The 23,583-nt window shown below is 55.3% G+C and overlaps 1 protein-coding gene across 4 annotated transcripts in view; it reads left to right on the top strand.

The window, feature by feature from the left end:
- The window catches only part of HTT (huntingtin), a 158,875-nt gene extending 135,292 nt beyond the window's left edge, over positions 1-23,583 (top strand). For all 4 annotated transcript variants that reach the window (XM_012466834.2, XM_064365445.1, XM_064365444.1 and 1 more), the window contains 15 exons: positions 270-396; positions 2,448-2,548; positions 3,450-3,604; positions 4,042-4,181; positions 5,660-5,742; positions 7,941-8,071; positions 8,185-8,314; positions 9,584-9,739; positions 12,793-12,983; positions 15,166-15,280; positions 15,446-15,659; positions 16,037-16,142; positions 18,095-18,257; positions 18,491-18,651; positions 19,582-23,583. In XM_012466834.2, coding sequence (XP_012322257.2) covers positions 270-396; positions 2,448-2,548; positions 3,450-3,604; positions 4,042-4,181; positions 5,660-5,742; positions 7,941-8,071; positions 8,185-8,314; positions 9,584-9,739; positions 12,793-12,983; positions 15,166-15,280; positions 15,446-15,659; positions 16,037-16,142; positions 18,095-18,257; positions 18,491-18,651; positions 19,582-19,795 — 2,187 coding nt within the window. In that variant the 3' untranslated portion in view covers positions 19,796-23,583. The remainder of the gene's footprint in view (positions 1-269; positions 397-2,447; positions 2,549-3,449; positions 3,605-4,041; positions 4,182-5,659; positions 5,743-7,940; positions 8,072-8,184; positions 8,315-9,583; positions 9,740-12,792; positions 12,984-15,165; positions 15,281-15,445; positions 15,660-16,036; positions 16,143-18,094; positions 18,258-18,490; positions 18,652-19,581) is intronic.

Genomic DNA, 23,583 nt, shown 5'->3' on the forward strand with positions numbered 1-23,583 from the left:
ACTCCTGCTTGCCTCTCCCAGCACTCTTTGAGCCTCAGGATGAGGACAGGAAGTGGGAGGGCAGAGCAGATTTGGGAGGGCCACTTGATGGGGAGGGAAGTCCCGGGAAGCAGTTGGAGCTGTTTTCTGGGGGAGAAGGTGCCAGCTCTTGGAAAGTATTGGGGTAGTGAGGAAGGAGCCCAGGGGAGAGAAGTGGGCCTTCTCACTTGCTCTCAGTGTGGCTGTCCTGACTCGATCTGGGTGTTGTCACCTCCTTTTCATCTTCTCAGGTGTGGAAGCTTGGATGGTCGCCCAAACCGGGAGGGGAGTTTGGCACAGCATTCCCTGAGATCCCTGTGGAGTTCCTCCAGGAAAAGGAAGTCTTTAAGGAGTTCATCTACCGCATCAACACGCTAGGTACCCTCGGGACCTCTCCTTCAGGTCACCATTGTCTTACCAGGAGGAAATCCAGAGCCCCAGAACCGGGATCTTCTCCTTTGACTCCAGAAAAGATTTAGGGCGTGATAATGATACAAATCTATGGGAATACATTTTGCAGTGTCGGCAAAACTCCTTTTATACTGAGAAAAGAGACCCAAGTTCCTGTGTTTGTGTGACTTTAATCCCAGCCTTTTGTATTCCGGGCTTGTTTGAAGTGAGGAAAGATTCATGTGTAATGGACAATGTGAGGCCAAATTCTGCCTTCAGATTTTGCACTCAGGCTAAACAGTGGCAGCGCCTGTATGAGAATGTTTTCTCGTGTTCACTGGTCTGATCCTGTTGTCTTACTGGTGCCTTTTCTCATATGGGAACAAGCAGACGGGAGCAGATGGAGTCGGGTCTCTTGGCACTCACCTTCCCCAGAGCCTAGAGGCAGCATGCGGAGAAAGCGGGCTTGGGCTCCATTGGTCCTGGTCTGCTTCCAGCCCTCCTAGCTGAGCAGCGCAGGGCAAGTCCTTTTAACCTCTAGAAACCCTCAGTTTTGTCAAATTTGTAAGATGGGGGTTGTATCTATTTCATAGAATTGTTGCAGATTTAGAAACTACATTTCTAAGTAAGTATTACTCCTTATTTCTAAAGAAGTGCCTAAATGGTAAGTCACCACTTTTGCCCCTATTTTATGGCAAGAGGTGTGATCTTGTGGTGGGATTGTAATTGGTCAGTTCTCAGTGACTGTGCCCTGCTGTGGTGTTTCCTGGAAAGTTCCTGTCTTGTGCTAGAAAGTCTGGCAGGGGCACCCTGACTCCACTGTCCAGTCCTCTGTCCCATCCCTCGGGCTTCTGCAGATTTGAGGCTTGTTTTGATCCCAGAAGGTTGTGGCAGCAGACACCATGCCTCTAGTTTCTCCTTTGGTTAACTAGACCATTCAATGTCCAAAGGGAGCCCTGAGCGGGAACTTAAGCCAGCTGCCTCACAGAGCTCCTCCTTTTCCTCTCCGTGAAGATCCGTGTCAGTGGCCTCCTGGTCTCTCCCCCTCGCCTCACAGGAGCTCCTTTGCTTACTTGGGTGTCTTACTCTTGAACTGCCCTTCAGGCGTGTGGGACCCGAGACTGTGCTGCAGTCCTTGCCTTTGCTCGTGCTCCTTTTCTTGGTTCGTTTTTTCCCTGTAATGTGAATTGTTGTATCGGTCTGTGTCTGTATCTATGTCTGAATCAGTCCTGTGTGCCGTTCTCCTCCGTCTCTTGTTTTCATCCCAGGGACCCCGATGTCCATTGCTCTAGTTCTTCTGTCCCAAGCACCCCATGCCATTACTGTGGCCTTACCACAAGTGGCGTGGCTGCCTCAGAGGTCATGACAGGGACATGAAGCCCAGCTGTTGGTTAGAGACACTTGAATGTAGCTCATCCGTAGGAATGCTCGAGGGGGGCCTAGTGGATGTGCTTTCATTGAATCCCTGTTCCTACCTCGATACACGCTTTTTGATCTGTTGTTCTAGACAGGTCAGAGGAACCATTGCTTTGACTTTTAAATTTTTAGCAGCTTTATTGAGGCAGAATTCACATACTCCAGAATTCACTCACTCCAAGCAGACAGCTCGGTGGCCTTCAGTTTTATCCACTGTGTGCAGCCAGCAGCACAGTCTCAGGGGTGGACTTCAGGCAAGATTTTAGCCCATCTGATGAGTGGGACAGAAGTGGCCCTGGCCCTGCACGAGGTCGCCTGCATGGGTGTCCCTGCCCTGTCCCTGTGTCTGCGCCACTGGGAGTTGACCATGCTGCCAGGGCCAAACTGGGCCTGTGCCACCTGCCTCTCACGTGCCTCAGACGGTGCAGCCGATGTCTGTGCTTCGGTTTCCTCGATGATGAAATGAAGGGAGTAGTGTTCCCCACATCATAGACCTGTGTGGGGTTTAAGGGATTAGGTGCGGAGCTTGCTCCAGGAGCTGGGCTGTGTTGGCGTAGCTGTCAGCTCTCCGTTATAAGCTTGAGAAGGCTTGACACTGTCTCATGTAACATTTATATTTCTAGGCTGGACCAGTCGTACTCAGTTTGAAGAAACTTGGGCCACTCTCCTTGGTGTCCTGGTGACCCAGCCCCTCGTGATGGAGCAGGAGGAGAGCCCACCAGAAGTAAGGCCACACCCTGTGCTGGTTGGCACATGGGCAGTTATGGCTGCTTGCAGGCCTTTGGTGGTGAACAAAATAAGGCAGGAAGCTGGTGTCGTTCTCTTACCTTATTTTTGAAAGAGTGGCCAGATGATGATTTGACTGGTATTCCAGAGCAGGGACAAAGCCTGCTGAGGTTTGGGGGCTGCAATTACCAGTGGCTAAAATGCATTTTATTACAGTGCATTCCATGTTAAGGATCAATAAGATTGTGCCCATTCTGGAAAACATCTTTTAGTTCTATTTGAATTAAAATGAAAAGGCACGTTATAAAGGCCATGAGTAGTACCTGGTTTCATTTTTCTAACTTCTTGCAGAGATTTTGTTAGGCCTCTTGAAGTGTTCACGTACATTGCGTTAACACAACATTAGTAATAACTGCTCTGGTGAAGCGAAGCCAGCGGGATGGGAAGTGGTCAGATGCAGGTCCTTGATTCTGTTAGAGGGTGTGGTATGAACTCACAGAAAGATAGTTTGGAGGGTAGACATATGTCACAAATCATCAGGATTATCTTTAAATTCATCCATAGAAGCTAGCAGATTGTCATATGCAGAGCCCCTCAAATGTATGAAGGAATTCAAGGATGATTTATTAAAAAGGAATTCATGTTTGGCGTTTTGTGCCCAAAGGAGTCCTTGATTTGAAGAATGGACATTTGGCCATCAGATGGTCTCTGGGCCCATATGTAGAGGCCCTGCCTCGTGCCCCGTGAACTCAGCCTGGCAGAAGCCCCTTGGTAGCACTTAGGGCTCCTCTTCCTCCCTTCGAGGCCAGGTGGACTCTGGGTTCTGCAGGCACGTGCAGGCAGAGCTGCTTGTGGGTGTCTTGCTGCTCTTGTTGTTGATGTGTGGACTGTCCTTCCAGGAAGACACAGAGAGGACCCAGATTAACGTCCTGGCTGTGCAGGCCATTACCTCACTGGTGCTCAGTGCAATGACCGTGCCTGTGGCTGGCAACCCAGCTGTGAGCTGCTTGGAGCAGCAGCCCCGGAACAAGCCTCTGAAAGCTCTCGACACCAGGTTTGCTTGAGTTCCCACATGTCTCTGGGACATAGCAGGTGCTGGGGACAGTGGGATGCCCCTGACGTGTCCAGCAGCTTCACCCAGGCCGTTTTTCTTTGTTGCTAGACTTGAAAACACTGTGCGCGTGCATATGGTCTGTACAGGAAGTGCAGACCCAAAGGTAGCCTCTTGGCCAGCGAGGGGCTGAAAATGTGATAGGAACTGACATGGGGGTTATTAAGCACTTAGGGGTAGATGTTAGCAGAGCAAGAATGAGCGAGCAAACAGTAGAGCACCCACGTAAGGGCTCATGGACGGGTGCTCACGTAGGAAGTGAGTTTCACTTGGTATTATGCCAGGTTGCTTTAGGCAAAGTAGAGGAAAAATTCTGGTGTTTTTCACTTGTAAGAGTTTGAAGGAAACAAAACATTCTTTACCTTTGTTCTGAAATTTAGGTTTGGGAGGAAGCTGAGCATTATCAGAGGGATTGTAGAGCAAGAGATTCAAGCAATGGTTTCAAAGAGAGAGAACATTGCCACCCATCATTTATACCAGGCGTGGGATCCTGTCCCTTCTCTGTCTCCAGCTACTACAGGTACCTGAGGGGAAGGGGGGGCAGTTGTACTTGGGCGGGAATGAGAAAAGGCCAGCATGCTCATCACACCAGTTATGCAGGAAGACCTGAGTGTGGCTTGAGCTAAATATACTGTCCCGTTCATAAGCAGGGGTCTTATTCAGGCCCAGGCAGGAAATAAAATCTGGAAATGAATTTGAAGCGTTATCTCCTGGCAGTCAAGATGTGAGAAGCGACAGAATTTTCATGGGCTGTAAGACCCGCAGGTTTTAAAAGTTGAATTAGTTGCTTATGTTAAGAACTCAACCGAGTTCATTTACAGAAGCCGAATCTCCGGCTTTTCCTAAGGAACCACGTGTGGCGATGCCTGCAGGGTGGGCACAGCTGCGCGCGAGCGCCCTGCTCCCTGCACCGCTCCCCTCCCTGGGCTCTGTCTGTTGGTGCTGGCACTCCCACCAGGCTTTCAGGTTGTGTGCTTGCCCCATCACAGGCACTGGAGTTTGTCACCTGGTTCAAAAGAAGGGAGTTTTGTGGGGATTGGGGGATATGTGTTTTTCACTGAACAAGTATTTTAACACAGAGTTTTGTGATTCCCTTGAAGGCTTTAATTGCAGAAAGTTGTATGTGGAAGTGCAATGTGTTTATGCAGTGTCCGTGACCCCCAAATGTAAACATGGTAAAAATGTAGGGCGTTGAAGGAAACCAAGCACTTGGAAGGCCATGGATGCAGCCTTCAAGGAGCTCGTAGGGCAGGAGGACCCAGGAGCAATGACCTGTCATAGAAGGTAGAAAAGAGGGGCACACACAGGCAGCTCCTGGAGCTCGGGGGGAGCAGGTGCTTCCAGGGAAGGGGGCATGGAGGCCCCTTGAGATGGGGCGAGTTGATTCTAGGGTCTGGCAGAAAGTTAACTGGGGACATTCAGCTGGAGGCTGGTACTTGGGAATTGGTGGGGGATGCCCAGCAGAAAGACATGAGGAGGTCATTTGGCCTGGGGCCTGGGGGGTGTGTGAGGTAGAGTGGGGGCATTATCCTGCTCCCGCTCCTGCTGGCTGTGCCTAGTCAGCCTGGGCACCAAGGTGGGGTTCTTCAAGGCTCTGTTTACCAAAATGCTCATCTGGGTCCCACAAAGAGCTTTCCTGCTTGGACTGTCAGCTCGCCTGCAACTGCTGACTCCTAAGCTTTTTCAGCTCAGCCCACAACCAGTTCCCACTCACAGAGGTGGGAGCTGAGGGGTGACAGGTGCATGCTGCAGTCTTACTTGTCATTGAGAAAAAATGACAAGAGTGCAGCTTGCCCACTGGCCCTGCCAGCTTAATGGGTTATAAGTGACAAACCCCTAAGACCCAAAGGGCTCTGCACAACTTGGGCCCTCCTGCCAGCAGCGAGGGCAGGTGGCTCAGGACTGGGTACCTGTCTGGGCAGATGCTGGGCTGGCACAGGTGGGCCTGCGGCCCCGTGCCCCTTTGCAGATCAGGACTCATGGTGCTGGTGTTCACAGGTGCCCTCATCAGCCACGAGAAGCTGCTGCTGCAGATCAACCCTGAGCGGGAGCTGGGGAACATGAGCTACAAACTCGGCCAGGTCAGTCTCGCAGCCCGCCCTTGGCCATTTCTGTCCTCAGACTTTAGCGCTTAACACAACCCAGGAGAAAAGCTCAATGCACTTTTTAAATGAAAGAAAGTCTCACTTAAAAAACATTATTTAATGTTCATTGTTTTTGTCCTTTTTATTCCTAGGTCCCGCAGGAGAGGAAGTATTACTTTTGTTTTTATTTATGTTCTTCAGTCCAGGAAGTAGTTAAGATGCCTCACATGTAGTGAGAGAGATGTGTGTAAGAAACAGCGAGAGGGTGTGAGCTGGACTCAGGCAAGGACCACGAGAGGCCAAGAGAGGGCAGTGAGGACAGAGTGGAGTCAGCTGAGATGCTCAGGAGGAAGTAGGCACCACGAAGGGCCCTGGTGTGGGGGCCACGGGCTTGGGCCTGAGTGTCTCTGTGGCCGGCTCTGGGAAGGTTCCTCAGCACTGCCCAGCGTGCAGGCAGGCAGCTCAGCCACTTCCTGGCAGAGCACGTTGACCTGAGCTTCTCTTCCCTCTTCAGATAAGTAGGGGGATTCTAGGGTCCGGGCATGGCGGCCCACACCTGTAATCTATAACATTTTAGGAGGCTGAGGCAAGAGGCTCTCCTGAGCCCAGGAGGTTGAGGCTGCAGTGAGGCATGATTGCACCACTGCACTCCAGCCTGCTCAAAAGACCAATACCCTGTCACTTTAAAAAAAATGTAGATAGAAACATAGGGCCATTTGTATATGATGGCACGTGGCGTGGAGCCCTACAGGTGTGTGCTCAGGGGTGGGCCCGGCTGTGCTGGCTGACCTGCACCTTTCCCTCCACCCTGTGCTGTGTCTTTCACTCACAGGGTTCCCGGTTTAGTGAAACTAGTTGTGCAGGACGGTTCTCTTTTTATCTTTTGTTTCAGTAGAAATGAGTCAGAACAGCGTTTAGAAACACGTACAAGCTCTGAGGATTTCCTCTTCTGAGTTCCTGGCCTGCAGCCTTCACAGCAGAAACCCCACGAAGTCATGCCCCTGGTTTCTGTTCCCTGCTCTCTGCCTGTACTGTCCTGTTCTGTGCCTGCTGGTTTCAGTAACAGGAAGCAGAGAGCTGCTGCAGCAGCCTGTGTTTTTCTAGACATAGTTCTGTCCTTTCACCTTTGACAGATGTTTCCACCCCAAGATAAGTGAAAGTGATGGTTAGGATGCACTGTATTTTTCATGGAAGTGTTTCTGAAGGGCAGGCTGAGAGTGAGAGGCCTGGGGCTCACTGGGTGCCTGTGGCCTAGTTCTGGGCCCAGGGACACTGGCCTGTGCCCGAGCTATGAGCTATTCCCTATTCCCTTGGCCTGCTGCATTTGCCCGCATCCTTCAATGTTTGCGTCGTGTCCGGCATCTGCAAACCGACTGTCATGGGATCACACTGGGGCTCAAGTACAGTCCCACCCCTGCCCTGTCTGGGACATTCAGCCCCCAGATGCCACTGCACTGAGCCACTACTTGTTTTTGGGACAGAGGGGGGTGGTGGGGGTGGTCTGGGCGTGGGGAGCGCAGGGGCCGTTCCTTCACCGGAGAGTTGTTCGAACAGATTCCCAGCCTGCCTTCCCCACTCCCTGCAGGGTGTTGGGTCCCCGGGGAAATGGCCCTTGGTGCCAAGAGCGTGATTGGGGCTAGTGCCAGTGGTGATGGAGAGTACCTTTTTGTGGGCACACAGCCCACAGCACTGCGCCAAGTGCTCGAGGCTTCCAGAGAACCAGGCAGAAAGGAGGAAAGCCGAGGTGTGCTGACCGCGTGGTGGCTGTGTGATCTGGAGCTTGGGTCACAGAGGTGCGAGGGAGCTCTGGCCTGGGGTTTACCACAATGACTACCAGTGAGGGAGATTGGAAAAGAAATCCCACGTGTTGGTTCCATGTTTTGGGGACTCCATTCAGCTGGCACTTAGGAGTGCAAGTGTCCCTTAGAGCCTCTTTCTGTCACCCTCCTCAGCGGTGGGGTTGGCCAGCACCTGATTCAGGCCTTCAGCATGTGCTGGAGCTTCCCAGCAGCAGTCTAGCCCCTGCCCCACCCTCTCTGAGCTCCTTTGCTGGTCACCTGGGGTGTCTGAACGACCCTTGCTAAGGGACAGGTTGTTCTGACAGCAGGCCTGTGCTGAGTCCCAGGGCGCACCTGCCCACCAGGAGCCTGACACTGTGGCTGCAACACTGAGCTGGTGCCCCATTTCTGTGGCAGGTTTCCATACACTCCGTGTGGCTGGGGAACAGCATCACGCCCCTGAGGGAGGAGGAATGGGGCGAGGAGGAGGAGGAGGAGGCCGACACCCCCGCACCTTCATCACCGCCCACATCTCCAGTCAACTCCAGGTTTTCAGAAATTTGACAATTTTTAATCAGTCATTTGATTTATTTGAGGTGCTTCTTGAAATGAGCCTCTCCTCTTACGCACCTGGAAAATACCCATCTCACATATTCTGCAGGAAGCACCGGGCTGGAGTTGACATCCACTCCTGTTCACAGTTTTTGCTCGAGTTGTACAGCCGCTGGATCCTGCCATCCAGCTCAGCCAGGAGGACCCCGGCCATCCTGATCAGCGAGGTGGTTCGATCCGTAAGTGAGACTTCCAATTCCCCCCACCAGCACGGGCCACATGCACCACACACACCACATGCACACACACATGCACCACATACACCACACATGCCACATGCACACACCCCACACCCTACACACCACATGCACGCACACACACGCCGCACCACATGCACCACACACGCCACACACACACCCCACGCCCCACACACTACATGCATGCACACCACACACATCACATATACCACATACCACACACAACATACATATACCCCATGCACCACACACACACCACATGCATGCACACACACACGCCACATGCACACACATGCACCACACACACCACATACCCCACACCACATACATGCACCACACATGCCACACACACACCCCATGCCCCACACACTACATGCATGCACACCACACACATCACCTATACCACATACCACACACACAACATGCACACACAACACACATATACCCCACACGCCACACCACATGCACCACACGCACACACCATATGCATGCACACACACGCACCACATGCACGTACACACATGCGCACACATGCCACACCACACACATCACATATACCACACATGCCACATGCACACACACACCACGCCCCACATACACAATGTCACACCACATGCACCACACATACACATGCCGCACGCACACACACATGCACCACACCACACACACCACACACACCACATGCCACATGCAAACACACATGCACACATGCCACAGCCCACACATGCCATACACATCACACACGCCACACACACCCCACACAACATGCACCACACGCCACATGTGCCACATGTACCACACACATACCACACGCACCACATACACCACACACATGCACACACATGCCATGTACACACACCACACACACGTCACACACACCAACCACACACTGCACACCACACCACACACATGCCCCCCACACGCCACTTGCACACACACATGCCACACACGTGCCACGCACACACACCCCACACATGCACACACTCACCACACATGCCACATACAGACGCCACACATGCACACCATACATACAGCACAATTACACACCACACACACAGCATACCTACACATCACCATGTACACTCACAGATGCACCACCCGCATATACCCCCCCACACACACACACACGTGTCCCGCACAGTGTTTCTTGGGCGTGAGAACACACCTTGCCAGTAGCTGCGTTCTGGATACATTGCCTGGATTCTCACAGCACGATTCTCCCCTTGCTCTCCTGGTGTTCCACGTCTCCAGCTTCTGGTGGTCTCAGACTTGTTCACTGAGCGCAGCCAGTTTGAGCTGATGTATGTGACGCTGACAGAACTGCGGAGGGTGCACCCTTCAGAAGATGAGATCCTCACTCAGTACCTGGTGCCCGCCACCTGCAAGGCAGCTGCCGTCCTTGGGATGGTAAGTGACGGGTGACACAGAGGTTTCTATGCTGAAGCCACGCGGGCCCATCTGCCTCGGGACCTGGTGTTGGCCAGAGGTGCAGGGAGCGGCCGCCTCCTAAAGGCCTCTCCCAAACCAGACTCCACGGCCCACGTGAGCTGCAGCGCTTAGCTGGAGGGGGTTCAGTGATGGTCAGTGCCATCCACAGGTAGCTGTGATGTGTGTCCTGGCGGCCAAGCTGTAGTTTGGGGTCCCGTATCCCTTGGCTCCTGACAGCGTTGCAGTACCCCATCCCCACAGAACCATGATGTACGGGGGCGCCGAGGCAGCATAGATGGTGGAAATGCCCCTGGCTTCCCCATGCTCTGCTCTGCAGCCTGACTGCCCCACACCCCTTCTCAGTTACGTTCCAGGCCCTCCGAGCTTCCTGGCTGGACAGCTTTTTTTGAGGGGGCTGTTTTGTCACAGTGACCCTGTATTTCCAGTCCCAAATCTGGGTGCTGTAGTCTCTTCTTCGCATGGTGGTTGTCTTAGTCTGTTTTGGCTAAAACAGACCTTCGACTGGGTAATTTATAAACAGTGGGAATTCTCACATTTCTGGGGTCTGGAAGTTCATGGTCGGTGCCAGCAGATTAGGTGTTTGGTGAGGGCTGCTCTGTGCTTCACAGATGGTGTCTTCTTGCTGTGTCTTCACACAGTGGAAGGAGTGAACAAGCTCCCTCGGGCCTTTTAGAAGGGCACCGATCCCATTCACAAGGGCTCTACCCCCATGACCTAATCACCTCCCCAGGCCCCACCTTCTAGTACTGTGGCGCTGCAGATGAGGTGTCATTGGAGGAGTTTTGGAGGGATACCACGTTCAGACCATCACAAGGGTTGAGTGTTAACCTCTGGAGCTCCTCCTTACTCTGCTTCTGGTGTATCAGGATCCAGGCAGCATGGCAGCTGTATTCTGTGGGCACATCACCACGTGGTATTTGCCAAGCATCCTTCAGCTGTACACATGAAGTCGTTACCCATGGGCCCCAACATTTGGCGATGCATATTCAAGGATGTCAGATGTCAGAGCTGGCACCTCTGGTTCTTTGTCATGTGGCATTACCTAGTAATCCATGTTATTATAATAACAATAGAAACTCGTTTCTTCAACAAGCACCTGAGTGGCTGCCATGTGCCAGGCATTTGGAGCCCTTGGTGAGAATGGCATGGTGGTGCCCAGCCGGGCCTGCCTGCCCCGTGCTGTGTGTGTGCTCCTGTCTGTCAGTAGCGACAGTGCTGTCGTGATGGTGATGATGTTTGCCATCACTGCAGCTGCTAGCATTCGCAGAGCTCTTGCTCCTGCACCCCCACCTGACAAAGGCAGCCCAAGGTGGCCAAGGTCAGAGGTTAGCTGGCTTGTCCAGGTCACACAAGGTGCAGCAGAGGCTGGGTGAGCCCTTGTCCGTGACCTGGAGCCTGACTCCCTCCCTGCAAGTCTTGACTGCTCTCGCCTAGACTCTGTTCTCCCCGAGCCCGAACACCAGTTGTCTTCCCTCGTGGGTGGCCCTGCTGGTGCCGTGCTGGTGAGTCGGCAGCCGTCCAGGGAGTGGGAACAATGAGTGCGTGGGTTCCCTGTGTGGACGTCTCTCTTCGTTTTGCATGCCCTCTGGGTGCTGCCCACACGATGTCAAAGTGGCTCTTGGAAGGGGCCTTCTCCTTTGTGGGGAGTTTCAGCTGCTGGGCTAACTTGAATTACAACTGCAGTTTTGAGCTCAGGCCCAGATCCCCCTAGGCAAGTGTTGTGTCGTCAGTAATCAGATGAGAACTAATAATTTTGAAAAGCAGATCCTAAGGCAGGATAGGCATGGACACTGATTCCCAGCTCTGTGTGCACGCATGTGTGCCTTGAAGGTGATCATCCTCGGTGAAGGTTTTCAGTGTGTCATGTGTTGGTACAGACGTATCCAGAACATGTCGTTTTGAGATATTTGCCCACCGTTGTGAAATCTGTGCCACCTGAGACCAGGTCTTGATGTGGGACTTTCAGAGGTGGGACCTGGGGCCGCGGGAGACAGTCCGCAGGGAGGTGCCGCATGGCATTGTGCATATGAGGGGGATAGCACAGGGTGAGGTGGGGGCACAAGGAAGTGATTGACAGAGAACAGCCTCCTCCCTCAGTCTTCATTCCTGGGATGGGTGGGAGTGGCTTCTGTGTCTCCCAGTCATTTCCCCCACAGAGAGGCTCCTGCCACTGCCAAGAACCTCATCTTGTTCTGTAAAAACAAGAGGCTGCCTGACCATCCAGCACTCCATGGGAATTCTGTGTCCCCTTAGTCTTGGGCTGAAGGAGGGCATCATTCCTTGCTGACTTCTGCAGGGATCTCCTCACTGTTAAAGAGCAGATTGAAAGTGAAGAATGTGGGCCAAGTGTTTAGGTCTATACTTAACCCCATTAGGTTTGGAATACTAAGTGAAATTGAGTCCATTTTGGTCAGTTAGCGTAAACTGATATCAGGGATCCCTGAGACTACTCCCAGGTTTTGCTAAGATTTATTACAGTAAAAGTACACAGAACAAAATCAACAAGGGCAGAGGCCATGGGTTGATATCTGGAGGAAACCAGGCTCGAGCTTCCAGAATCTTCTCCCAGTGGGGTTGCTCAGGATGCACTTAACTCCCCCCGCAGTGAGCTGTGACAACACGTATGCGGTGTCATCACCAGGGAAGCCCACTAGAGACTCGGTGCCAGGGTTTTTACTGGGGGCTGGGCACATGGGCACCCTCTGCCTGGCTTGTGCCCAGACTCTGGACTCATAGAGGGAAGGGAAGGCAGGTTCTCAGCACAAACCCTGTTGCTCACACAAGCAGCTGAGCACAGGGAGCCCCTCCTCAGTGAGGGTGGTGGGCACCATCCCGACACCAGCCAGGGGCCAGCCTTGCACAGAGCCTCCCTCAGGATACAGTCTCGGGCCTGCTTCTGCACTCCTTAGCATGAGGGCAGCACCCCTCACTCCCACCCGCTGGCTGTGGGGAGGAGCCACTGGGACGTGAGCTCTGGTGGCGTGCGGCAGCTGTTGTCTGTGTGTGCCTAGGACAAGGCCGTGGCGGAGCCCGTCAGCCGCCTGCTGGAGAGCACGCTCAGGAGCAGCCACCTGCCCAGCAGGGTCGGAGCCCTGCACGGCATCCTCTACGTGCTGGAGTGCGACCTACTAGACGACACTGCTAAGCAGCTCATCCCGGTCATCAGCGACTATCTCCTGTCCAGCCTCAAAGGACTCGCCCAGTGAGTGGGAGCCTGGCTGGGGGTAGGGCGGGAGTCTCGGAGTGAGCTGTGAAGGCAGCAGTGTTACACCTCTCCAAATGCCCAGGACCCTGGCCAGATGGCAGACAGGCGTCAGTGGGAACCCAGGCGGGCACCATAGCTGAGGTCAGTGAGTCGCAAGGGCACAGGTGCGTCCTGGAGGCTTCCTCGGGCACTCCCAGCTGGCTGGAGCTCCCGCCTCTGCTGCTGTGTCACGCGGCACTTAGCACACTCCCCCACGTGTCTGTTCCTGAGTCTGCTTGCGAGGCCAGCGGTGGCACTTGTTCCCTGCTCCCAGAAGCCTATTCTCATTGCCCAGGCCCAGCCTCCTCTCTGCTCCTTCCCCGCCCTGGCCCAGCACCTCACCTCCCTCTTATTTCCACTGTGATTCCGACCTCACCTTATCTTTTGTTTTTGAGATGGAGTCTTGCTCTGTTGCCAGGCTGGAGTGCAGTGGTGCAGTCTTGGCTCACTGCAACCTCCGCCTCCCAGGTTCAAGCGATTCTCCTGCCTCAGCCTCCCAAGTAGCTGAGACTACAGGCATGTGCTACCACGCCTGGCAATTTTTTGTATTTTAGTAGAGACGGGGTTTCACCATGTTGGCCAGGATGGTCTCCATCTCCTGACCTTGTGATCTGCCCACCTCGGCCTCCCAAAGTGCTAGGATTATACGCATGAACCACTGCGCCTGGCCCCACCCCCACCTTATCTTAAAGCTGCTGTATGGCAGGTTCTGTCATACACAGATGTGTCCTTGACAGAGCGCGGCTGGTGGCACAACCCCTTAGAGAGCAAGACAAGCTCTTCCCAGCAATGTCCCACAAGTCCGGAGGGCTCTGTGACACCCGGTCCCACCTTCTCGCTCCAGAAGTCGCAGAGGCTTGTAGTGGAGATGGGACCAGCCTCTCTGAGTCATAGGCCCCTGCACAAGGAGCTGTCTTTAGAGGGAAGGTGGAATTTCAGCAGCCACCCACATGGGGGAAGATGGGAAGGGGGCTGGGAGGAACAGCCAGTGATCCCCTTTGACAAGTGGGCAGGAGATGGGGGCTGGGTCAGAGTTGAGTGGAAGACCTGGAGTGAGACGGGAAGGTCTTGGTGGGCACAGTTGAGACAGGAGGGAGGTGTGAGCCAGGGCATGTGCCAGTGGCCGTCAGCAGGGCTTGAGACATGCTGGAGCAGGGACAGTGCTCATCCAGGCCAGAGTGGCAGAAGCCCGTTGGGGGGCCCTTCTCACCTGTCACCTTGCTGGGCAGTGGGTGCTGTGCTGGCAGGACGGGCAGACAGCTGGCACCCATCTCTGCATCCCTGGAGTCTGGCACGGGGCCAGGTCACATGGGACACAGGTCTGCAAATCAGGCAACAATGTTGGTTAGCAACATGATTTTGGGGGGCAGCCCAGAACGGGCCCCAGATGCAGGCAGAAGCCCTGGCTGTGCTGACATCTGGGGCTGTTCTGTGGCTCTTGGTGCCATGGGCAAGGAGGACTCAGGGAAGGAGTGTTGAGATGGCCCAGGAGTTGTGTTTGGGATGCAGAGAGCTTGTGGCATCCAGATGGAGATGGCACATGGGGCTGGCCTCAGCACCATGGGCAGAAGGACTGTGTCATGTGCCTTCGAGGTGGAGGTGGACCAGGTGGTGACGGATGTAAGCATCACTGGGCATGTTTCTGTGGGAGGAGGGGGCGTCATGTTGGTTCCTCTGTTCACAGTGGCCACTCATTCATTCCCTGGCTGCCGGGTTCCTGCTGTGCTGTGGGAAAAGCAGGCACTGATGGGGATCACACAGGCAGCACATCATGGTGGCATGTGCCACGAGGGAAAAGCATGGGCACTCAGGAAGTAGAGGGGACTGGCCGGGGGTGTGCGAATCCAAGGCCTCTTTGAGGGACAGCGAGAGGAAGTGTATGGTGGCCACAGGGGATGGTGGGCCAGGCTGAGAGGGCAAGGCATTGGGGGTGGTAGACGGGCTCAGCCACGCAGAGAGTGGTTGGTCCGGCAGAGGCTGAAGGGTCAGGCCAGGTTGCAGGGGCCCGGGGAGCCATGAAGGGTGGGCGCTCCCAGAAGCCAGCCTGGCCCACAGCTCTGCAGTCCTGTGTGGGGCCAGGCGTGTTGTGGGGCCCTCTCGACGATGGCTGGGAGTGGCTGAGCCTGTCTCCCGCTTTCAGCTGCGTGAACACTCACAGCCAGCAGCATGTACTGGTCATGTGTGCCACTGCGTTTTACCTGATTGAGAACTATCCTCTGGACGTAGGGCCAGAATTTTCAGCGTCAATAATACAGGTGAGTGGGCCCTAGCTGTCTTCCTCTGCACACGGGGAGTGGGCTTCCCTTCTGTTTTCCTTGCAGGATTGTGGCAGTGGGCCAGTTGTGACTTGGGGGGAGGAGGCATGAGCACCTGAGACCGTGCAGTGATTCTTTGACACGGAAGCCTTTCGCCCTGTGCAGATGTGTGGGGTGATGCTGTCCGGAAGTGAGGAGTCCACCCCCTCCATCATTTACCACTGTGCCCTCCGAGGCCTGGAGCGCCTCCTGCTCTCCGAGCAGCTCTCCCGCCTGGATGCAGAATCCCTGGTCAAGCTGAGTGTGGACAGAGTGAACGTGCATAGCCCTCACCGGGCTATGGCGGCCCTGGGCCTGATGCTCACCTGCATGTACACAGGTTAGCATGGACATGGTGCCCGCAAGGCTGGCCCAAGTCCTGTTCAAGGGAGTCGGGAAGGAGCATGCTCACTCAAGGGACCTAGGCCAGGCGCCCTCTGATTTGGCACCTTTGCTGTTGCCCTAAGCCAGCCCCATCACCTTGCAAGACAGGCTCTGGAGCCCAGGCAGGAGCACCTGCTCAGGGTTGGCCTCCCCTCTGGTCACTCATTCCATGTGGCTGGACTGGGCTGGGTTCTGGGCTTTCGAGGGACTCACATCATGGGCTTTCAGATCTTCTCCAGGGACTCGTTGGACTTCTGTGTACAAAGCACTGTCTACAGAGCCTGTTGTGTTGTATGGATGATGTCAGCTTCATACCGAACACTTGTGTTACAGGAAAGGAGAAGATCAGTCCTGGTAGAACCTCAGACCCTAATCCTGCAGCCCCAGACAGCGAGTCAGTGATTGTTGCTATGGAAAGGGTATCTGTTCTTTTTGATAGGTAAGAAACGAAGCCCCATCCTCAGCTGTTCGCTTCGCTAGGAACTTGGCCCGAAGCTGTGCTTTTGTGTGTGTCTGCTGTTGCTGGGGTCCTGCCAGCGATTCCCGACCACAGCCTGACCGTGCTCTGCCTTGGCTCAGGGTTCCACTGGCGAGCTGGTGGTCCTTGGACCCCAGCACTCAGGTGTAGTGTTGACCAATTCCCAGGTTGTCCCAGCGCCTGCCCATCTCTCCTGAGGGCTCGGGGACAGTGCCTGGCAGTTGGGCAGTGTGGCAGGGGGCAGGAATGACCAGCCTCTGGGAGGGCGGGACAGAAGCCTGTGCAGAGATGAGCTGGCTCAGCCTGGCTGCCTGTCGTGAGAGGGGAGCCCATGGGGCCACGGGAGGGGGTCCGTGGCGCCTGTAAGCAGTGTGAGGAGCAGCGGCAGGAGAATGAAGGTGAAACGAACACATGTCTCTGAGAGCCGAGTGGTCGATGGCTTTGCCTCCCTGCCCCCCTGCTGTGTGTGCATTTGTGTTTAGAATTGGCTTTGCTCGCCTGCTCTGGAAATGGGTTAGGAGCTTTGTAGGGCTTTTTCTCAAGGACAAGGCCCCCCGATTTGCTCTCAGGCCACAGTCCTGGCCACCTGGCGGATCTGGGGCCTTGCTGCACTGCCTTGCCTGTGATTTCCAATCGGGGTGACCAGTGGGGAGCCATTTGGCTTTTTCCGCAAGAACATACTCAAGTGGACCCCTCTCCATTCTTTGACCAGATGAGGTATTCTGGTCAGCCGTGTTTCCATGTTGATTTTTTTTTTTTTTTTTTTGAGACGGAGTTTCGCTCTTGTCACCCAGGGAGTGCAGTGGTGTGATTTTGGCCCACTGTAACCTCCACCTCCCAAGTTCAAGTGATTCTTCTGCCTCAGCCTCCCAAGTAGCTGAGATTACAGCTGCCCACCACAATGCCCAGCTAATTTTTATATTTTTAGCAGAGATGGGGTTTCACCATGTTGGCCAGGCTGGTCTTGAACTCTTGACCTCAAGTGATCCAGCCACCTCAGCCTCCCAAAGTGCTGGGATTACAGGCGTGAGCCACCGCTCCTGTCCTCCATGTCGATTTAAAAATGCACCTCTGCATCATTCTTCAGTCCCCACATGCCCACTGAGCACCACCGTGGCCAGCAGACGGGCACAGGGAGGTGCCATGACCAGTGCTGACCTTCACGGGGCTTGCAGTCTAGTGGGTCCAGTGCTAGGTGGTGAGTGCTCCAGAGAGTGCGGTGCATGCCGTCCGCTCAGCTGCTCTCCAGACGCTGCAGGGAGGCACCTCGGAGCTGACCACAGATCGCTGTCTGTGGAGCCGTATCCTCAGAGTGGCTGCAGCCAGAGCCCCCGTGAAGAAGCGCAGTGCAGTTTCTGGGCCACTGTCCATGCGTCTCACTTACACACGCTGGCACGTGTGCACTGATGGGACGGGAACATGATGGTTGCTTTTCAGCACTGGACAGGATACTGCTAAAGGGGCAGGTTTTAGGATCTGGTAAGGGGAGAAGCAGTGAGAGCAAAGATGGGGTCCAGGTTTGATAACAAGGAAAAAGTCCTGGTTGACAGCAGTGCTACAAGGTGTTGGAGCACGTGGAAATCTCTGGAACATTCGGATATGGAAAGCAACACAAGCATTGTGAGGACGGGTTCTTCAGTGACGATTTTTAAAATCTCTTTTGTGATGTCTTCCCCGCTGCCCCACACGAGCTGGACAGAGGAAGAGTTGGGGTTTTGAGTGTTTAGTCTCAAAATTCATACTCTGGTTGCTTAGCCTCTGACGCCACTTGGAAAGTCCCCCACGGCCAAGGGTACCTCTCAGTCCTGATTTCACATCAGCATTTTGCCCAGTATTAGAGCCAGGGCCCTCTGCAGGCAGGTTGGGCAGCTGTGGGAGCTGGCGCCAGGCTCTGACCTGTGTCCCTCCCACAGGATCAGGAAGGGCTTTCCCTGTGAAGCCAGAGTGGTGGCGAGGATCCTGCCCCAGTTTCTAGATGACTTCTTCCCACCCCAGGACATCATGAACAAAGTCATCGGAGAGTTTCTGTCTAACCAGCAGCCATACCCCCAGTTCATGGCCACCGTGGTGTACAAGGTGAGGTGGTCTGCGTGTGGTGTGGGATGGAATGGGGAAGCCCGGAGGTGGAGTCGCCCGACTTCCCAGCAGATTGGCCGTCAGGACCCGGCTCATCCCCTTTAAAGCAGCAATGCCTCTGGCCCCAACCCCAGCCCCACCGCCCAGGCACAGCAAGTGCTTCCCACCCACACTCCCTCTGCTCTCCCCCAACCGCCCGTCCTGACACTCAGACACCCGCTCACTCCTCGCAGGTGTTTCAGACTCTGCACAGCACCGGGCAGTCGTCCATGGTCCGGGACTGGGTCATGCTGTCCCTCTCCAACTTCACGCAGAGGACCCCGGTCGCCATGGCCATGTGGAGCCTCTCCTGCTTCTTCGTCAGCGCGTCCACCAGCCCGTGGGTTGCGGCGATGTATCCTCTCTGGGTCCCTGGTGCTGGCCCCATTTCCCTCGTCAGCACTGAGGCTTGTGTTTCATGACAAAGTTTTGAAACCTAACCTTTGCAAAAACCCCGCATATGCCAAGGTGACAGGCCCTCAGCCCCAAGGGAGTAAAATGCTGACGGGTACAGAAAGGAGACCATCCAGACCTTTGCTGACCAGGACCTCTCAGAGGGGCTGGTGTATGGCGGGGGGTCGCAGCCGAGGGGCCCTTCGGTGGAGGGCCGGGGCGAGGGCAGCGAGGGAGGGCGGCGGTCTCTGCAGACGTCCCGCCCACTCACGGGCTCTGTGTGGCTGGGCTTCTCCTGACGCTGCTTCTCATTAGCTTTGGTCATTGTGCCTCAATCGCCCTCTCGGGGAAAGGCTTCAGTCAAGATCCAATTCCCACCCCCAGATGCTGGCTGCCAGGAGTTTCCCCTTCCACAGCCCTACCCCAAGACAGATCACAAGAGCCTCCAAGCTGCACGGTTCTCCTGGTGCTGACAGCACATTCTCGCCCAGCGTGCCTGGCACGGCTCTGCCCTCCCTGCACTGGAGCAGGGCTGGCGGGGCCAACAGGCGCACCGGCCACCAGCACCACACAGGAGCCAGGCCAGGTGAGTGTTGCCGAGCCATGCCCGCCCTCAGGGCTCCTGCCTCCTTGGCCAGCTCTGCCCAGCTCACCTCTGCCCTGCTGGCCGTCTAGCTGGCCTTCCAGCGGGGTGCTCAGCCAGCCAAGGCTTGCATGAATGGAGTCGGAGGCGATGCTGCGGCTGGAGCCGTCCAGGTGGCCCTTCTGGGGCTCTGCTGGCCCTGCAGCTCCCGGGCCCCTCTATAGGCTGTTTCAGGAGAGGACCCCCAGGTGAGGACAGGGAGGCAGCATTCCCTTACTTGCTGGCATTTTCCCTTAACTCCTGCCCCAGCCTCCCACACGTCATCAGCAGAATGGGCAAGCTGGAGCAGGTGGACGGGAACCTCTTCTGCCTGGTCGCCACAGACTTTTACAGACACCAGATAGAGGAGGAGCTTGACCGCAGGGCCTTCCAGTCTGTGTTTGAGATGGTTGCAGCTCCGGGAAACCCATACCACCGGCTGCTGACTTGTTTGCGAAACGTCCATAAGGTCTCCACCTGCTGAGCGCCATGGTGGGAGAGACTGTGAGGCGGCAGCTGGGGCCGGAGCTTCTGGAAGTCTGCACCCTGCACCCTGCCTCCACCGGGCTGGCTCGGTCCCTGTGGGCTTCCGCACATGCCGCGGGCGGCCAGGCAACGCGCGTGTCTCTGCCACGTGGCAGAAGTGCTCTTGGTGGCATAGTGGCCAGGCAGAGGTGTCTGCAGTCCTGGGGGCGCTGAGCCTGAGGCCTTCCAGAGTGCAGGAGTGGCTGTGCCGCACGCCACGTGGGTGGCCAGATGGTGTCCTTTCTCCTGACACTCACCTGTTGGTTGGTGCCAGGTTGCAGCTGCTCTTGCGTCTGGGCTGCAGTCCCGCCTCCTGCGGACTGGCTGTTGGCCCCCTGCTGTCCTGCAGTAGAAGGAGCCGCAAGCAGGCTCTGGGAACACTGGCCTGCGTGTCCCCGCCGGGGTGTGCGTGTTATGCCCGGCGTCTGGACGCACGGATGCCGTGCGTGTGCTGGGCCAGCGGCTGGGGGCGCTAGACACCCAGCGCCATTCTCCCTTCTTTCTTCTCAGGATTTAAAATTCAATTATATCAGTAAAGAGATTAATTTTAACGTAACTCTTTCTATGCCCGTGTAAAGTATGTGAATTGCAAGCCTGTGATGCATGCGACAACGTCCGTGGAGGTGGGCAGGGCCCCTTGGCCACGCCCCCTCTCCTGTAGCCACCGGCATAGCCCTCCTAAGCACCTGCCAACATTTCCGTTGCACACGTTCCTGTTTATGCATTCACGAGGTGACTGGGATGGAGAGAGGCATTCTTGTGCAGGTGGCCACAGCAGGACTGAGGACAGGCTCCGCTGTCCTAGGGGCATATGTGCTTAGAGCCCTTCCTCCTTGGGCACAGATGACTGAATTCTCCACCTACCAGTGAGGGACAGCAGCCTCCTTGTCACTCAGCTGACAAGGCCAGCCCTCCCTGGCTGTGAGCAGCCTCTGCTGTGTCTGGAGACATGGGCCTCCCACTCTTGTTCCTTGCTAGCCCTGGGGTGGGGTCTGCCACTCCATGGACGCATGCTCCAAGAATGTCACTCAGCTATGTTTTGTCTGAGCCCCTCTTGGTCAAGAGCAAAGCTTGGTGTCTTGGCACTGTTAGCGACAGAGCCCGGCAGCCCTTCTGCCCCGTTTCAGCTGACATCTTGTGCTGGGTCCCCTTTTAGTCAGGAGAGGGCAGATCTGTGCTCACTGGAGACCACTCCACGACGTAGTCAGAGCTACCACTCCTGTCCCCAGGCCAGGTCCCTGGACCAGCCTCCTGTCTACAGGCCCAGAGGAGCCCAGCCATTAAAGTGCAAGTGCAGCCTGGACAGCCGGGCTGCCGGCGATGTGGGAGCTGGATGTGGCAGCTCTGCCTGCCGTCTGGCTGTGAGGCGGGGCGGGGGCTCTGCTTCCTCAGCCCCAGAGGCGAGCCAGGCAAGGTGGACGACTGTCTCGTGGCTTGGTTTGGTCATGCCCATCAAAGTTTTGGGTATTGAATATGGTAAGTGGAGGAAATGTTGGAATTGTTTTCCAGAGTCTCTGCAGGTGCTGCCTTGAGACCCCCAAGCTTCCACCTGTCCCTGTCCTCTGTGGCAGCTGGACAGCAGCTGAAATGCGGGCTTGTGTGCTACCCACATACATGAGGGGGGCCAACAGCGAGCCCTGTATGGGACTTTTCCCACCAGCTCCCAGCAGAGGCCTCCCCCGGCTAGGACCACCTCGTCCTCATGGCAGGGCAGCAGGAGCGGTAGAAAGGGCTCCGATGTTTGAGGAGGCCCTGAAGGGAAGCCCCTGAATTATAACAAGAAAGTCACCATTCTTCCTTCTTGGCTGGGGGCTCCTGTTTCATCCTAGCTTTTTCTGGAAAGGCTGCTAGAAGGTTTGGGAATGAGGGGAAAGTTCTCAGAACTGTTGCTGCTCCCCACATGCCTCTGCTGCGGGTGCTGTCAACAGCTCTGAGATAGAAGCGTCACCAGCCAGATGTTGTTCCTGGCTAGATGTTTACATTTGTAAGAAATAACACTGTGAATGTAAAATTTGGAGCCATTCCCCTGAGAGTGCATATTGCTGGGCTCAACATGGAGTCGAATTGTCCTCCTCTTGTTTACGTTGTGATCTAGAACGGTCCTTAGCAAGGGGCTCAGAACACCCCGCTCTGGCAGTAGGTGTCCCCACCCCCAAAGACCTGCCTGTGTGCTCCGGAGATGAATATGGGCTCACTAGTAAATTGACTATACCCATGTCTAAGTAAAGTGCACGTGCATATAGACATATCTATAATTTTATACACACACATCTCAAGACAGAAATGCATGGCCTCTAAGAGTGCCCGTGTCGGTTCTTCCTGGAAACTGACTTTCCTGAGACCTGCCAGGTAAAGTTAGCCGCGTGACGGACATCCAGGCGTGGGACTCAGTCAGAGTAGGGCTCATTCATTGCTCACTAGGATCCCACTGGAGGAAATGGTCTCCGTATCAACTCTATGCAGAAGCGAGGGAGACTATCACGTTCCTAAGAGTCTATGGCAAGCACCAATCATATCATCCACATTTTGTTGAAAATGTTATTGTTTTGGTGGTGGGCTGTGGGGAGATTGCTTTTGTTTTCCTGCTGGTAATATCAGGAGAGATTTTAATGAAACCAGGGTAGAATTGTTTGGCAATGCACTGAAGCGTGTTTCTTTCCCAAAATGTGCCTCCCTTCCGCTGCGGGCCTGGCTAAGTCTATGTAGGTGACGTTTCCAGCTGCCAAGAGCCCTTTGGTACCGTTTACCCTCATTTCTGCCAGCACGTGTGTCCTTTCAGGAAGAAAAGTGTGAAGCTGAAACCCCTCCAGACGCCCAGAATGTAGCATCTGTGAAGGCCCAGTGCCCTGAAGGACACCCCTCGCCCCCGCTTCATGGAGGGGTCGTTTCAGAGCCCTCGGAGCCAGTGAACAGCTCTTCTTGGAGCTGAGATGAGCCCCGTGCGGAGCTCTGGATGGATTGTAAACAGCAATAACTCGGTGTGTGGCCGCCTGGCAGGTGGACCTCCCCGCATTGTGGGGCAGAGTGAGGTTAGTTCTCTGTGTCTCGGGGGTGGAGTCAGCCTCATCTTGCTACCTGTGAGTATTCTTCCTAGCAGACATCCTCACCGGGCTTCGTCCCTCCCTCCCTCCCTTCCCCGCTCTGTGGGGAGCACCCGGGACCACAGTTGCTGGCCAGGGTAGACTGGAGCTGTCCTCCAGGGGGCCATGTGTGGGAGTGAGAGGAAGGAAGACGCCTTGGAGAGCTCACGATGGCTCAGACGAGAAGAGGACGCTCGCTCGCCGGTCCTGGTCCTGGGAAGGAGGGAGCCCCCAGAGCGCCGTATGACAGCGGAAGGCAACCTGGAAGGCCCGGGGGCCACTCTCCCTGAGTGCCGCCACGCTCTGGTGTAGTCAGAGGAACACCTTTCCCTCAGTTACTTCCAGGAGCAGAGTCTCCTGCTGCAATCTGGGTGGTGACTGCCAGCCTTGGAGGATCGTGGCCAACAGGGACCTGCCTACGGAGGGTGGGCGCTGGCCCAAGGGGCCTCCTGTCCAGGTCTCCCTGCTTTGCACTGTGGCCAGAGGGACTGTCAGCTGAGTATGAGCTCCCCTGGAGCCAGCAGGGCTGTGATGGGCCAGTCCCGGAGCCCCACCCGGACCTGACTGCGTCCGAGAGCAAAGGGAAGGACTGATGAGAGATGTATATTTGATTTTTTTAACTGCTGCAAACATTGTACATCCAAATTAAAGGAAAAAATTTAAACCA

This window comes from Aotus nancymaae, unplaced genomic scaffold, assembly GCF_030222135.1.
Source record: "Aotus nancymaae isolate 86718 unplaced genomic scaffold, 86718_ANA_hifiasm-v0.15.2.pri h1tg000006l, whole genome shotgun sequence".
Classification (NCBI taxonomy): domain Eukaryota; kingdom Metazoa; phylum Chordata; class Mammalia; order Primates; family Aotidae; genus Aotus; species Aotus nancymaae.